Source organism: Elephantulus edwardii, unplaced genomic scaffold, assembly GCF_000299155.1.
Source record: "Elephantulus edwardii isolate Elephantulus edwardi_28Jun2011 unplaced genomic scaffold, EleEdw1.0 scaffold00067, whole genome shotgun sequence".
NCBI lineage: Eukaryota > Metazoa > Chordata > Mammalia > Macroscelidea > Macroscelididae > Elephantulus > Elephantulus edwardii.
The window spans coordinates 4,319,294-4,335,616 of NW_006399817.1; the positions used below are offsets into that span (position 1 = coordinate 4,319,294).

The 16,323-nt window shown below is 36.6% G+C and overlaps 1 protein-coding gene across 2 annotated transcripts in view; it reads right to left on the reverse strand.

The window, feature by feature from the left end:
• LRP6 (low density lipoprotein receptor-related protein 6) overlaps window positions 1–16,323 on the reverse strand; it is a 207,224-nt gene that overhangs the window by 10,310 nt on the left and 180,591 nt on the right. Inside the window, exons 16-19 of one of the 2 annotated variants that reach the window (XM_006888411.1) lie at window positions 10,928–11,137; window positions 6,887–7,012; window positions 3,983–4,219; window positions 3,004–3,114 (exon numbers count right to left, since the gene is read on the reverse strand). In XM_006888411.1, the coding sequence (XP_006888473.1) occupies window positions 3,004–3,114; window positions 3,983–4,219; window positions 6,887–7,012; window positions 10,928–11,137 (684 nt within the window). The remainder of the gene's footprint in view (window positions 1–3,003; window positions 3,115–3,982; window positions 4,220–6,886; window positions 7,013–10,927; window positions 11,138–16,323) is intronic. The other variant, XM_006888412.1, reaches the window with a different exon arrangement.

Sequence of the window (16,323 nt, forward strand, 5' to 3'; positions counted from 1 at the left end):
GAGGGGTTTGTGCGGGGAGAAGGGTGCAACAATGAATGAATGGAATCCCAAAATCTCTGTAGATGTTCATTGAAATGAAAAATAAACAACCTATATTTAAAAAAAAAAAATCTACAAAGCAACCAACCTAACTGCCTTTATATTTATCTAGCCATATTAGTCCTTTCTCAGTAAATCATTCCTTAATCAGCCCCACCATGATTATTCCCAAAGATTCAACAACTTACTTCTTTGTACTGACTCTGTTGTTATGGTTGTTATGTGTCGTTGAGTCACCTGGGACTCATAGTGACCCTATGTATAACATCTCTAAACCCTGCTTTTATCCTGTGCCAATCTTATTGTCTCCCAGACACCTACTCCCACTATCCCAATTACTGAGTTGAACCATCTCATCGAGAGTCTTCCTCTCCTGTATTGTCCCTTCACCCTCCCAAGCGTGATGTCCCTCTCAAAGGACTGGTCCCTCCTTGTACATTAGACGAAGCTTCAGAATCCTTGCCTCCAAGGAGCAGTCTGGCTTCACCTTCTCCAGGATGAATTTGTTTGTTCTCCTAGCACTCCATGATATATTCAATATTCTTCTCCAGCACCAGAGCTCAAAGGCATCAATTCTCCTTCTATTCTCCCTAGTCATTGTCACTGTCCAGCTTTCGGATGCATAGCAATAACTGCAAAAACCATGGCCTTTATCAGACACACCTTAGCCTCCACACTGACATCATTGCTCTTCAGTACTTTGGAGAGGTCTCTGACAGCAGACTTTCCCCAATGGAATTCATCTTTTAATTTCCTGGCTGCTGGTAGCAAGAGTGTTGATTGTAAAGCCAAGCAAACTGAAGCTGTTTACAATTTCAATCTCTTCTCCATCCATCCTGATGCTGCCAATTGGTCCAGTGGTGAGAATTTTTGTTTTCTTGATGTTGAGCTTCAATCCATATTGAAGGCTGCAGTCCTTGACCTTCTTGCAGCTAGCACTTTTGGTCCTCCTCAGTTTCAGCAAGAAGGGTTGTGTCATGTGCATAACTCAGATTGTTGATGAGTCTACCTCCAATCCTGATGCCACATTTCTCCTCATAGAGCCCAGCCTCCCAGATTATCTGTTCTGCACACAGATTGAAAGATATGGAGACAGGACACATCCTGGGCGCATATCCTTCCCAATGGTGAACCATGCAGTGTTTCCTTGCTCTGTTCTGACGACTGCCTCCTGGTCCAAGTATAGGTTTCGCATAAGCCTGATCAAGTGTTCTGGATTCCCAGTCTTCTCAGAGTTAGCAACAGTTTGCTGTGATCTACATACTCATTAAAACCCATAGAAACCCTATGGGAAAGAACTGCCTATCTATTTCCAAGGTTGTATGTAAAAGCTTTACCGAAGCAGACTGTAAACTCTCTTTTTTCTGAAGAGCAGCTGGTGGGTTCAAACCAGCAGTCTCTTTATTTGCATTCAAGTGTTTTAACTATTGTATCACCACGTCTCTACTACAAAGAAACTCTCTATATAGCAGTTTTTATATCATTTATTACATTATTGGGGAGCTTTTTGGCCTACTGGATAGGGAGTTGTGTTGCAGACAGAATCGACCAGCAGCTCCCAGATAGAAAGAAGATCAGTTTTCTCTTGTTGAGTTTTACTCTTTTAAAACCTGCTGGAGTATCAGCTATGAGTTGGTTCCAACTAGATGGCAATTAAATTTAGCTTTTTTTTTTAAAAAAAAAAAAAAAGAGATTGCATTATCAATAACAGTATCTACTAGAAAACAGGTTTCATAAACTTCATGGAATAACTTTCTCCAAGTAAGTAACCTTAACTTTCTCACAACCACCAAGCTAAGTATTATTATTTAGTTTCAAAGGTAAGTAAGATTTAACAAAAACAACTGATTTTTCTAAGAGGAAGGATTAGAAACCCAGCTATGCCTGATTCTGAAATCTCTATTGCTATATAATCTCAATCATAGAGGGCTTTGAGAAATCTCATTTATTGTCAGTACACAGCAAAGTATCTAGAAGACAACTGTAGATACTTAGTGAATGATAAGATTTTTAGTTTGAACATCTCATTTAAACTTTGTAAAAATATCATCTGAAAAACCATTATAGATAAAGAATATTTAAATGAGTCCTATCTAAAAAACAACAAACCAATCTGACCAGTTATCCTGGGTTTATGAATTCCATTCAGAATTGAGCTTATCAGTTTGGGATACTTTTTTCATTATAAAAATAGAAGGATAACTAGTAAAGCATGTATGGGGATCTTAAGGGGTTAAGGAGTGGGAGCAGAAGGGTGGGGATGGGTAGGGATGAAATCAGAGGGTTGACAATTTGGTGGTTGGAGTAGGAAAAGGAAATGAGAAATAACTGGTGGAGACAGGAAAAGAAAGGCTAATGGTGGGCTCAGTTCAATAGTGATTAAGTTCTGTTTAGTTTCTACTTTACAAAGAGATTGTCTTTTATTTGTGGGTCAGTTTAGAATAATTACATATTAGGGCATTGGTCTTTCATTTATGAATCTTGAAGAAACTACAGGATGTTGGTAATTGGTCCCTAAATCTGGTCCAAGTACCCTCAGTCTGTATTTTAAGAAAGTTCTTCACGTCTTCTGGTAACTGAAAAGTATTGCAGATAGGTCAATGAAATAATGAGGGACAATTAAAAATGGATTAACGTACAGACATTTGCAGGACTTCTGCATAGTTAAAAAAACTGTTTAACATATTTTTAACTGTAGTTGTGGCAAAATGATATTTATTCTTGTAACAGTGTCCTAGTAAATGTTTCTGAGAATAATTTTATGTATAAGAAAACTATCATCTTTAATGAATTATGAAAAACAAGACAAATAAAAATCTCGGCATAATTAACTAGCTTATTATGAATACATATTTTTTTAATAAGGAAATACTGATTTTACATAAACTTCACATACAGAAAAGGGAAAAAAGTACTTTTAAAAGCTTCATTAAGAGTAATTTAAAAGACTTCAGTTTCACTTACAACAATCCAGTTCATCTGATTTGTCACTGCAATCCATGTTATGATCACATTTCTTGTGTTTTCCGATGCACTGACCATTGGCACAGCGGAACTGATCAATTAAACAAAGCACTGGGGGAAATACAAATAGTTGTCTTACTTAACTAGCACGTAAAGCCAAACTCTAGCAACAGTCAAAAGGTACTCTGAAAAATAACACTTTCAGATTTAACTTAAAAATGGAAATTTTCCTGATAAAAGGAAAAAAGGTAAAAAAATTAGCCAGAAGGTAACTGTCTATTATTCTTCATATTAAACTTCCCCTTTTACTATTAATTCTGTTGACTACCTTAAAGAGTTTTTGGGAACTTGATGGATCATTTTTCATTAACTGTGGAGGAGAGAGCAGACTATTCATTATTTTAATTTATGGAATATATTTTATTATGGTCTGGGTGAACTTGCAGAGCAAATTAGTTTCCCATTTGACAATTTATATGCATTTTGTCTGTAATTCCTTCAATGTAACAGCAGCTCTTTTCCCACTTGCTCTCTAGGTTCTCTATTCCCATTCATCCATCTTTCCTGCAATATTAACTTTGTTTTACTGCAAATGCTTCCCCTTTGCACTCATATGGTTGACTATTCAGAGAACAAATTTCTCAAGGGTGCTATTGGTAACTTTATAAAATACCCAGTATTTTAGGTTGTTATTAAATCACTAATTCAGAATAAACTGAAAAGGTGAGTGGTTTTTATGTATTAAAGACCTAATTAATACTTTGGTCTCTCAATTTTCAAAATTATTAATCTGTATAAATATTATGCATGTGAAGTGAATTAAAACAACAATGTGGAACAGATGTAATATAATCAAATGTAATACAATGAAACATGGCTGGAATATCCTAGATTTGCTGTCAAGTTAAACCAGCACATAATTTTACACCACTTAATGAAAAAAGGACTACATATCAAGGCATTAAAAAATTCTGAATACCTTCACAGTTCTTCTCATCTGATTTATCTTGGCAGTTTGCATCTCCATTGCATCGGAGGGCACCATCAATGCACTGGCCACTAGCACACTGGAACTGAGACTCTGAACACACAGGACAATTGAGCTCATCACTGTGGTCTTCACATTCTGTAAACCCATCACACCGCCAAGCCACAGGGATACAGTCAATTTCTCCCGTGAAACAAGTAAACTGCTGAGGAGAACATGTTGGAGGTTCTTCAAACAAAGAAGGGGTGGAGAGGAAAGGGACACAAACAATATTCATCACATACATCTATAAACATTTTTTTATTCATTTAAAAATTGTCATATAGAAAACAATACGTACATACTTTATAATGCCATCTAATCACGAACTATTTACATTATTTCATTTAGTTCATTAATCTGAATAACGGTAGAATTTTCCTAGTATGTTGTAATTTAAGTAAGATTACTATATTTACAATTTCACACATAATCTACAAATAATGTTCTTATTAAAAAAAAAGAAAAATGAAAGTTAATAAAACTCAAAGCAATGACATATTATGCTAGTACTCAATTGTCTTTTATCACAGCCACCCATGATATATTTAGAAAAAATTAAAACCAAGTCTTATTCAAGAATGCTCTTACTGCATTATCTAAGCACCACGGCTTCAAGAAGAAAAGCACTGTGTCAAGTTGGCAAGCTCAATGGACAGTTGTTTGGTATGGTTTTTCTTAAGTCAAACAAGCTATGAATTGGTTCCTACTTGAAAACAGTGAGTGATATACCACTCGTGCTACTCCATACATTATAGTAAAATAGTAACATATAACTACATATAACATTAAATAATGTAAAAAAATGAAGACCTGGAGAATTTCAAATAAGCAATAGCCAGAACCTGTGTAAGGTAGAAACCTGTCAGATATTGGAAATATAAATATTTTCTACTAAAATAGCGATGTCTAAAGAGCTTGAGGTTACAAACTCATGTACATTCAGCATACGAACTAGTTCACTGGATTTTAATTAGGAAAACATGACAAGGTTAAGTGATAATGGCTTTAAATTCTATACTGTAACAATTTTTAGAGAGGTATCACTTGTCAAGATTTATATAGTATCTCAGAGAACTATCCATAATTATTACTATAGTCTTCTGTTTTTTTCAATTAAATACCTTTGTGAGGTCAAATTTTCTCCATACATTTTAACAGAAACCACTTATTAACAGGCTGAATGAAGAAGTAAACATCAGAATCCAGCACAACATTAAACAAATTTATAAAAATATAAGTTGTATTACCATTCTCACTAATGGGTGTTTTTGTTTTATGAGTTTTGGAGTATAACTGTCTTCTTAGTATGTTTCTTTTAGGAAATCATGTAAGGAGTCTATTATTATTATTAATTTTTAAAAGTTCCTGGTTTTAAATTATAATATGGTAAATATTAATAACTATAACTCACATAAACAATTACTCTTTGGAGAGTCCGCAATAATTTAAAAAATATAAAGATACCTTGAGATAAAAATGTTGGAGAACTGCTATTTGAACCCACTTTCAGCTTAAAACAAAAGTTTGATAGGAATGCTGTATTTTCAGATAGTGGAGAAAAACATAGTGGATAAACCATTATCATTATTCAGTTAAGATTTTTTATTTCTAAATAAGCAGGAAAGAAGCATTTAAATTTAAGAATATAAAGGACAGAGAACTACTGATGGATGAAAGGTTTAAACAACAAAAAAATAATTTAAAAACCCTCTTATTAATAATATTTATTAGTGGTAACACTGACAGACTCAAAAGAAAAAAGTCCAGAATTAATGAGGTTAGAGTTAACAAGATTGGTTGCCAAACTCATGAGGACAATAAAAAATGAAAAAAGATAACTGACAAATAAGTCTGAAGGACAGAGAATGTGGTCACACTAACAAATAGAAACTTGGAGAAGTAGTAAACTGGTTTATATTCAGGTGTATTATTGAATGATTGAGAGGAAATGAAATACAAAATTATAAGTACGATATATCCTCATTTATATTTATACTGCAAAGGAACTATAAATACTCATCTACCACCTATCAAGAAATAGAGAGCTCAGAAAAAAACCCCAAAAGGAGACTTTCCCGTTTAACTTCCTGTAGATTATACTTTACTTTCAAAAGATCATGGCCTTATATTACTTTTAATTAAAAAAGTATAAATATATTTTTACTAATTAAAAAATATAAAAGTAGAAGTAGGTGGAAATACACTGAGCATCAGCAAGAGGAGGTAATAGATGACACACTGAGAAATGCTTCAGAGAATGAATTAGGCAAGAGTGAGAACTTAGATCCACTGTCAGAGTATTAATGAGCGCAGCCATTTATGAAGCACAAAGGAGAAAGAAGAGCTAACAACCTGGATACACATTTGTGACATTTTTAGGCTTTTCTCTACTCTTCTTAAAGTTTGACATTTTAACTATAACTAACACTTGCTTAGAAAGAACTTCTACTGCTTAAGAATTTTTAAAAGGAAAAGATTGTGAAACAACAGTCCCTAACAATGAAAAGGGAGCCAAAGCCAATTTGATTTTGTCATTTGTCAAAGTTACTAGGGGATACTGTCAAGAATACAGAGTTAAGTGTTGTTTTCACAGAATATATTCATAATGACACATAAGCACACAGAATTTCGGTTTTAGTGAAAGGAAGTTCTAAGAAGCAGAATTAATCTTCTAATTACCCTCTTAGAGGTAGAGTGGGGATCTATTTTATTATCAGGCAATATATTCCCATCTATCACAAAGGGTTCACTCTTAGGATAACTCAAAACTTAGCTCAATATAACAAGTAGAGTAAAAGTTCCAATCATGTTAGATAACAGTGCAATTGCAATGTCAAATCATAGCATGTTTACCTCCACATGATAGTTCATCTTGAAGAAGAACCAGATGCATGGGGCAGGAGCACCTTGTAGTACCATCCCCTTTAACAAGGCAAATATGTGAACAGCCACCATTATCCTGAGCACAAGGATGCTGCCCTGCAAAACAACAGAACAAAACTATACCTTGTGTGTAAGGGGATACCACCTAATAAAAATTCATCTTAACAATTATTTACAAATCATTAAGAAAAGCATATGTAAAACCACGATGAACTTTATTTCAACACAGTATGATTTTTTACTGTCCCCACATAACCAAAAATAAAATGGGAATATTTATAATACAATATACTTGTAACAAAACCATATGTTTTTAATATACTTAAGTAACAGTGTTTTATATTAAACAATAATATAGCTTACACTGAGAAATATGTCAAAAAAAGAATTGTGTTGCTGTTGTTGTGTGCCGTCGAGTCGTTTGCGACTCATAGCGACCCTATGTACAACAGCCCTAAACCCTGCTCTATCCTGTGCTAATCGCTTTGCCTCTGACACACCCATCCCGATTACCCCAGTCACTGAACCAATCCATCTCATAGCGGGTCTTCCCCTCCTACGCTGTCCCTCTACCCTACCAAGCATGATGCCCCTCTCCAAGGACCTGTCTCTCCTTACAACATGTCCAAAGTATGTCAGACGGAGCCCCAGCATCCTTGCCTCCAAGGAGTAGCCTGGTTTAACCCTCTCCAGGATGGATCTGTTTGTTTTCTTGGCAGTCCATGAACATTCAATACTCTTCTCCAGCACCACAGCTCAAAGGTGTCAATTCTCCTTCTATCCTCCCTAGTCACTGTCCAACTCTCTGATGCATAGTAAGTGACTGCAAAGACCATGGCCTGTTATCAGGCGCACCTTAGTCTCCAGAGAGACACTGTTGCTCTTGAGTACTTTAGAGAGGTCCCTAACAGTAGACTTTCCCATCGCGATACGTTTTTTATTTCCTGGCTGCTGGTGCCAAGAGTGTTGACCGTGGAGCCGAGCAAATTGAAGCTGTGAACAATCTCAATCTCTTCGCCATCTATCCTAATGCTACCAACTGGTCCAGTGGTGAGAATCTTTGTCTTCTTGACATTGAGCCTCAGTCCATACTGAAGGCTGCAGTCCTTGACCCTCCGCAGCAAGTGCATGAGGTCCTCCTCAGTTTCAGCAAGCAGGGTTGTGTCATCTGCTTAACACAGATTGTTGATAGATCTTCCACCAATCTTAACGCCACACTTCTCGTCATAGAGCCCAGCCTCTCGGATAATCTGCTCTGCATACAGGTTGAAAAGGTATGGAGATAGGACACATCCCTGGCGTACACCCTTCCCAATTCTGAACCATGCAGTGTTGCCCTGCTCTGTTCTGACGACTGCCTCCTGGTCCAAGTATAGGTTTCGCATTAGCACGATTAAATGTTCTGGGATTCCCATTCTTCTCAGAGTCAGCCACAGTTTGTTATGATCCACACAGTCAAATGCCTTTGCATAATCAATGAAACACAGGTAGACATTCTTCTGGTATTCTCTGCTTTCAGCTAAGATGCATCTAACATCAGCTACAATGTCCCTAGTACCACGACCCCTTCTAAATCCAGCCTGGACTTCTGGCAGTTCTCTGTTGATGTACTGTTCCAGTCGTTTTTGGATAATCTTCAGTAGAATCTTGCTTGCATGTGAAATCAATGTTATTGTTCTGTAGTTTCCACACTCAGATGGGTCACCCTTCTTTGGGATGGGAACAAATATTGACCTCTTCCAGTCAGTTGGCCAAGAGATCGTTCTCCTGATTTCTTGGCACAATTTGGTGAGCACATCCCGGGCAGCAAGGAAAAAAACCCCAAAAGTACCATGGCTTAGTGAATGGCTATATTTATGAAGCAGTAGGAGAAAGAATAGTTAACAAGTTAAACATATATTTGTGACATTTTTAGGCTCTTTACAGACTCATTTTTGTAAGTAAAGCTAATGAGAGACTTTGAATTATTGATTCAAGCATATGGGGAGAATACCGACATCTGGATATTATTCTACTTATTCGTTTGATCAGGCTTTAAAAGACAATTTCCAATGCTACAAATGTCACATTTTCTCTTATTTTGGTTGACTAAATAAACCACCATAATTTGTTTAATAAATTGTATTTAATAAAATCGTTGCTATGAATTTTCAACTCCTATAAAAGTACCTTAATATTAATTACCAGAATATTGCTATCATTGAATGAAACCACCAAGCTCTCACAAAAAACATTAATCTTGCTTTATTTTTGTGTTGATGAGATGCAAAGAGTCCACTATCTTCAAATGAGCAGATATAAATTACTACAAGTTTTAAAGAAGGAACTATCGATATGAGATTATACAACTTAAAACCAGTGTTTCTCACTTTTTTAATTCCTTGACATTTTTTATAAACAAATCTCATTCTCTTTTTCAAATTCCAAAAAAAGATTTTCCAAATATAAAGCTATATTTAAATGCTGATTTTTTAAAAAAGAGATTCTTTAAGGCATCTATTGAGATTTCCTGAAACAGAATAATTACATATCTATGGAATAAATAATCTAGGTATTATGCCATTATTTTATTTTCATTAACAGTTCAGCAAAAGCCACATGTCAAACTTTAAAATGCCAACAATTCTAAATTTTTAATTCTCAAATACCTCTAAATTTGCTTGCATCCCTAGGAATAGTGGTGATATAATGAACACTTAAATTGAACAAAAAATTGCACTGTCATTTCTCTAGGTTCCTTTCATCAACTCTTATCAGAAAGTACTGTACTGTGAAGTTAAGGAGTTTCAATAATTTTCTCTTTAGACTTCCAGTAAGTGTTAACATTAGCCCTCTCACGTGAGACCTGAGTACTGAGTGATTGCTATGAGGATACTTCTGATGGTTCTGGTTGTTTTTAGGTGTTGTTGAGTACAACTTATAGTGACCCTATGAACAACACATCTGAGCCCTGAAGTTTCCTATGCTATCCTCATCATCTCTGACACACTTGAGTCCACTGCAGCAGTCACTGTGTCAATACATCTCATTGAGGGTCTTCTCCTCTTCCATTGACCATCACCTTTCCAAAAATGACATCCCTTTCCAAGGAATAGCCTCTCCTATCAACTTGCCTGAAGTATCTGACATGACACTTTGTCACTCTTGACTCCTAAAAGCACTCTAGCTGCCTCTTCTCTAACACTTATCTGTTTATTTTTTCGATAGTCCATGGGATATTCAGTACTTTTTTCCAACATCACACCTCAATTCTTCTTCTGTCATCTTTATAACTGTTCTGTGATGCACAGCAAGTGACTGACATCAGACTGACACTACAGCTGTTAAGTATCTGGAGAGGTCCTGGAGAATGTGTCCTGTTCTCTTGACTGCTGGTAGCAAGGGCAGTGACTGGGAATTCAAGTTTGATGAAATCACTGACAATTTCAGTCTTTTTTTTCTCCATCTAGCATGATGTTGTACCTTTGTCCAGTAGTGAGGATTTTTGTCTTCCTGATGTTGAGATGTAACCCATATTGAAAGCTGTTGTCTCTGCTCTTCTACAGCAAGCAATTCAAGCTTATTTTCCCCCCAAGCTCTTATTTCAGCAAGCAAGGTTGTATCATCTGCACAACACACATTTTAACTCAACAGCAAATAATCTCCAAGTTTACAAATTTAATTTTAGTTTATGCTTTAAGACTAGTTATTCCATACCTACATTCATCTCTGAATAAATACCATTTTAACTCAAAATACAGGATTGCACAGGAAAGAAAAACCCCCAAAAGCTTTATATAAGTGGTTCACAAAGGCAGTGAAGGAAAACAAGGGAAAGCATTAGAAACAGTGTGTGTTGAACCCAGAAAATTTTTTAATTTCCTCTCCTGATTCCTGGTTTATGAGAAGATAATACGGCAAAGCTAAAGATACAGTAAAAGTTTGATGATAAAGAGATAAGAAGACCTAAAAGAGTAAAATCATTATTTCTTTCAGTTAATCTAAATTCTCCAGTGGTCGATTATCACTTACTGTATTCTTGAAGGTTTAGCTCCTTTACTGCATGGATGTCACTGAGCTGGGCGATTCGAGCCTGGACTTTGGTTCTACCCTCTCGACCTGTCATGTCAATTTTTTCGATCATTTGCTGCTGTTTATCAATCCAATATAGCCAATTTTCAAACACAGTCAGTCCCACAGGCTGCAAAATATTGGAGTCTTCTAATACTATCCGGTTGGCACCTTGGAAAAGGAGACATTCAACTGAAATGACTCATGTGTAAAGCCAAATAGTCAACTATATACTGAATAATAGGTAGATTAGATTGTAAAAGTACAACAAAGGAAAATATAGTAAGTTCTTTACCAGAAAACTTGCTGAGATAATATAAATACATCATAAATTAGGTTATTAACAAGACATAAAAGCACGTGTAAATAATTGCCCAATACAGAGTAAATATTTTAGTGCACCTTCTCGTTGTGCACTGTCAAGTCAGAACTCACTCACAGCTGACCTTTCAGAGGGTTTTCAGAGAGTAGAAATCACATGAGAGGCGAATGCCCATCTTTTCTCCCTCAGAGCAATTAGTAGATTCAAACTGCCTGTCTTTATGTTAGCAGACAATTCCTTATCCAACGGACCACCAAAGCCTCCTGTAGAAGGTGAGAATTCTACCCTTGGGCCATTAGTATGACCTTTTTTTTTTAATTTTTTTTTTTTTTTTGCTATTCCTGGGATTGATAAAAGTTCTTAAATAATTGAGAGGATGCATGATACTAATTTTGTGAGCTCTATGCAGTTAAACATGTAGGATAAAAGTAAGAGCCTTGGAATCAGATGGTCTAGGTTCAAATCCTACCTCCGAGTCTTAGAAACTCTGTGACTTTTACCAGGTTACTCAACTTTTCTGTGTCCTATCTCTGAGCCTTATAAACTGTCTGACTTTTAGCAGGTTACAAAACCTTTCTGAGCTCATTTCATAAGGTTATCCACTCTTTCTTGAACTGCCACAAAGTTGCCTTTCCAGTGGATTTTCAGAGGCTGTAAATCATACAGGAGGAGACTGTCCGTCCATCTTTCTTCCTTGAAGCTAGTGGCAGTTTTGAATTACCAGACAAGATCAGCCTTTGGATCAGCAGTGCAACTCCTTACGGACAATAACACCGGAGCGCCTAACAAAGTAGTTACCATGCTTAAGTTACTTCTTAGCACATGTATAGTTTATAAGATTTTAGTATGTGTTTAAAAGCGTTGACTGTTATTATAATTCCCTGTGACCCACTGCTGTGTTGTTATATGCTGTCGAGTCATCTATGATGCATAATGATCCTATTTACAACAGCCCTGCCCTGTCTAAACCAGTCTCACTGACTCTGACACACCTATTCCCACTGCCCCAGTTATCATGTCAAACCATTTCATCTGGGGTCTTCCTCTCCTGTGTCCCTCCCACACTTCTGAGCAGGATGTCCTTCTCCAAAAACTGGTCCTTCCTGGCCATGTGCTCAAAGTATGTGAAACAGAGCTTCAAAATTCTACCCTCCGAAGAGAAACTTAGTTTCACCCTCTCTGTCCAAGACAGAATGATTTGTTCTCCTGACTGACCCATTATTGTTGTTATGAACCGATGAGCCGTCTGCAACTCCTAGCGACCTTATATACAATAAGAATAAACCCTGCTCTATCCTGTGCCAATCTCATTGTCTCCGACAAAGCTTTTCCCATTACCCCAGTCTCTGAATCCATCTCATCAAGGGTCTTCCTCTACTGCACTTTCTCTCCACTCTCCCAAGTGTGATGTCCCTCTCCAAGGACTGGTCTCGCCTTGCAACATGTCCAAAGTACGACAGATGAAGCTTCTGAATCCTTGCTTCCAAGGAGCAGCCTAGTCTCATCCTCTCCAGGACGAATCTGTTCTCTTAGTAGTCCATGGCAAATTCAATACTCTTCTCCAACACAACACCTCAAAGGCATCAATTCTACTTCTATCATCCCTAGTCATTGTCCAGCTCTCTGATACAAAGCAAGTGATTCCAAAGACCATGGCCTATAACAGGCACACCTTAGTCTCCAGACTGACATCATTGCTCTTCAGTACTTTGGAGAGGTCTCTGAGAGCAGTCTTTCCCAGTGTAATTTGTGTTTTAATTTCCTGGATGCTGGTATCAAGAGTGTTGACTGTGGAGCCAAGCAAATTAAAGCTGTTAACAATCTTAATCTCTTCACCATGTATCATAATGCTGCCAATTTGTCCAGTGGTGAAAATCTTTTTTGTTTTCTTGACATTGTGCTTCAATCCATATTTAAGGCTGCAGTCTTTGACCTTCTGCAGCAAGTGCTTCAGGTCTTCCTCAGTTTTAGTAAGCAGGGTTATGTCATCTGCATAACGAAGATTGTTGATGAGTCTTCCTCCATTACTGATGCCACATTTCTCTTCATAGAGCCCAGCCTCCCGGATAATCTGTTTTACATATAGACTGAAAATGTATGGAGGTAGGACATATCCCTAGCGTATACCCTTCCCAATTTTGAACCATGTAGTGTTTCCTTGCTCTGTTTGATGACTGCCTCCTGGTCAAAAGTTTTGCATAAGCGTGATCCAGTGTTCTGGGATTCCCATTCTTCTTAGAGTTAGCCACAGTTTGTTGCGGTCCACACATCCAGGAAGAATGCAGGGGTCATTACAAAAACAGAGGAGGAAGAAAAGACCAAGACGGTTATCAGAAGAGACTTTGAATATTGCATTAGAGCACTGAGAAGCCAAAGCAAAGGGAAGAAATCAAGATATTAAAGTTCTGAACAGAAGGTTTTAAAGGATAGCACGAGAAGACAAAGTATTCACATGAAATGTGCAAATAGCTAGAGTCAGAAAATCAAAAGGGACAAATTTGTTCAGCATTTCTTAAGCTGAAGGAACTGAAGAACAAATTCAAGCCCCCAATTTTAATACTTAAGGATGCTTTAGGAAGACTATTATATGATCGAGGAAGTATTAAAAGAAGATGGAAAAGTGTATACAGAGTCATTGTACCAAAAGGAATTGGCGGACACAGAAAAATTTAATGAAACAATATATGAGCAAGAGCCTGTGGTGATAAAGGAAGACGTTCAAGCTGCTCTAAAGGAATCGGCAAAAAACAAGACCCCAAGAATTGACAGCATACCAAATGATATATTTCAACAAAAAGATGCTGCCCAAGATGTGCTCACCAAGTTGTACCAAGAAATCTGGAGGACAACCACTTGGCCTACTGACTGGAAGAAATTTATATTTGTTTCCATTTCAAAGTAAGGTGGTCCAACACAGCATGAAAATTATCAAACAGTATCATTAATATCACATGCAACAAGCAAGATTCTGCTGAAGATTATCCAAAAATGACTGGAACAGAACATCAACAGAGAATTGTCAGAAGTGCAGGCTGGGTTTAGAAGAGACTGTGGTGCTAGGGACATTGTAGCTAATGTTAGATGGACCTTGGCTGTCTTGGTTGAAAGCAGGGAGCACCAGAGGAATGTCTATCTGTGTTTAATTGACTATGCAAAGGCTGACCCATTAGGTTAATAAATATCACAATCTGGTACTGAAAGACTCTGTCCTATCTTTACTCTAGTTGCCCAAGACCCCTTACTGTCCCTTGGGCATACCTGGCTTGAGTCTTTGTGCAAATTTCTCCCCAACCTGTGACTCCCACCTCCCTTCTCCCAAAGAATAGCTGGTGGTGCTTTGAACCACTTGCCTTTGGGTTGAAAGTGTAACTTCTTACCATTAAGCCACCAGGGCTCTCTTCTAGAGTACAGTAATGCATAAAACAAAGCAGTTATTGTCAAGTCTTTTGTTTTGCAGGATCCACTGTTGAATTAAATCTTAAGAAAAAGTAATACACAAGAGTAAAACAGGAGTGTCTATAGGGAGCTCTGGTGAAGATATCCATAAGGAGTAGTGCTGCTAACCCAAAGGTCATGCCTTTCTAGTGTTCCAATCCTCTCACTGCTCCACAGGAGGAACATGAATAATCCCTTCAAGTGTGATTTACAATCTCTGAAAGCCAATGAAGTGTTAGCTATGAGATGATGCTGACTCAGTGACGATGATTTTAATTTTGGGTAAATGAAGAAGAAGGGGTATGCTCAGAGCTTTCCTACATTGTAAGAACACCTGAGAAATCTCAGAAGAATAACTACCTGGCTTCTAAGAATAGTTTGGAGAAAATGTCTTAGAGTTACCTGGGCTAAGTTTTATCCCACAGTAAGAATTCTTTCTACAATATCTCTGACAGAGTCATCCTGTCTGAAGAAGCATCCAGATGCTATGGTTGGACAGTGAAAAAATTCCTTCATACAACAGGCTAAAATTTACATATCTCCTCTCCTTAAACAGCTTCACCCTCATTAAAATAAGACATAATCATTCTGTTCTTCTTCATATCAGTCCTTTCAAATACCTACAAATGTTTTCCTATTTCTCAAATTCAATTAAAGACATCTGCTTACATTTAAAAATACCAGAAAATAAAAGGGGATAAAGCTGAATGCAAGAAAGGAGAAAAATGAAAAAGCACGCTAAATAAGAAGACAGTTCCTAAGTCAGCATTCAGATTCATAGTGGATTAAACAGAAATTTACTTATATGTCTTTCTAAAATCTAACTAAAGTTATGGTAAACAAAATGAACCCAAGTGTTAGAAGTCATGACAGTGGTTACCTTTGGGAAAAGAACAGTGAAGCAAGGTCTTTAGGATGCTAATTATACGTATTTTAAATCTGAAAGGTGTTTTTAATTTCTTTGATGATTCATCAAAGTGAATACATATGTATTTTACATATAAAGCTTTAATTTTCAAGTTATTATGTAATTGTTAGATTAAAAATATATTATCTTAGGCATAAAAAAAGCATAACCACAAAGAGATATTTTAAAACAAGTATACAACATATGCCAACAATTCTGAAGATGGAGATGAAAGTGGCAAATAATTTATCACAAGTCATTTAAAAATTTAACCACATGAACAAACCCTGTCAAAACAGAATCCTTTATCAAAAATCTACCTTTTATGAAAAACCAAAAGCCAACACTATTTTCAGTGGAGAAAAATTAAAGGCATTACCCCTGACAATAGGATTCAAAGATGCTCACTTTCACCACTCCTATTTCAATATTGTTACTAGAAGTACATGTTAGTAAAATATGACAAGAGAAAGAAATAAGAGGCATCCAAAGACAAGGTAATGGTAGACAGAGTTCAACAGTATTTAATTTTATAAAGCATAACGAATGGGAATAACTATATGAAACACAATGTGATGAAGGGTAGTGTGAAACAAAATGTGTAAGAAATGTGTAAGCAAACCAAAAAAGAGGCATCTAGATCAGCAAAAAGGTGGTAAAACTCTCCCTATATGCAGATGATTTGATAGTATA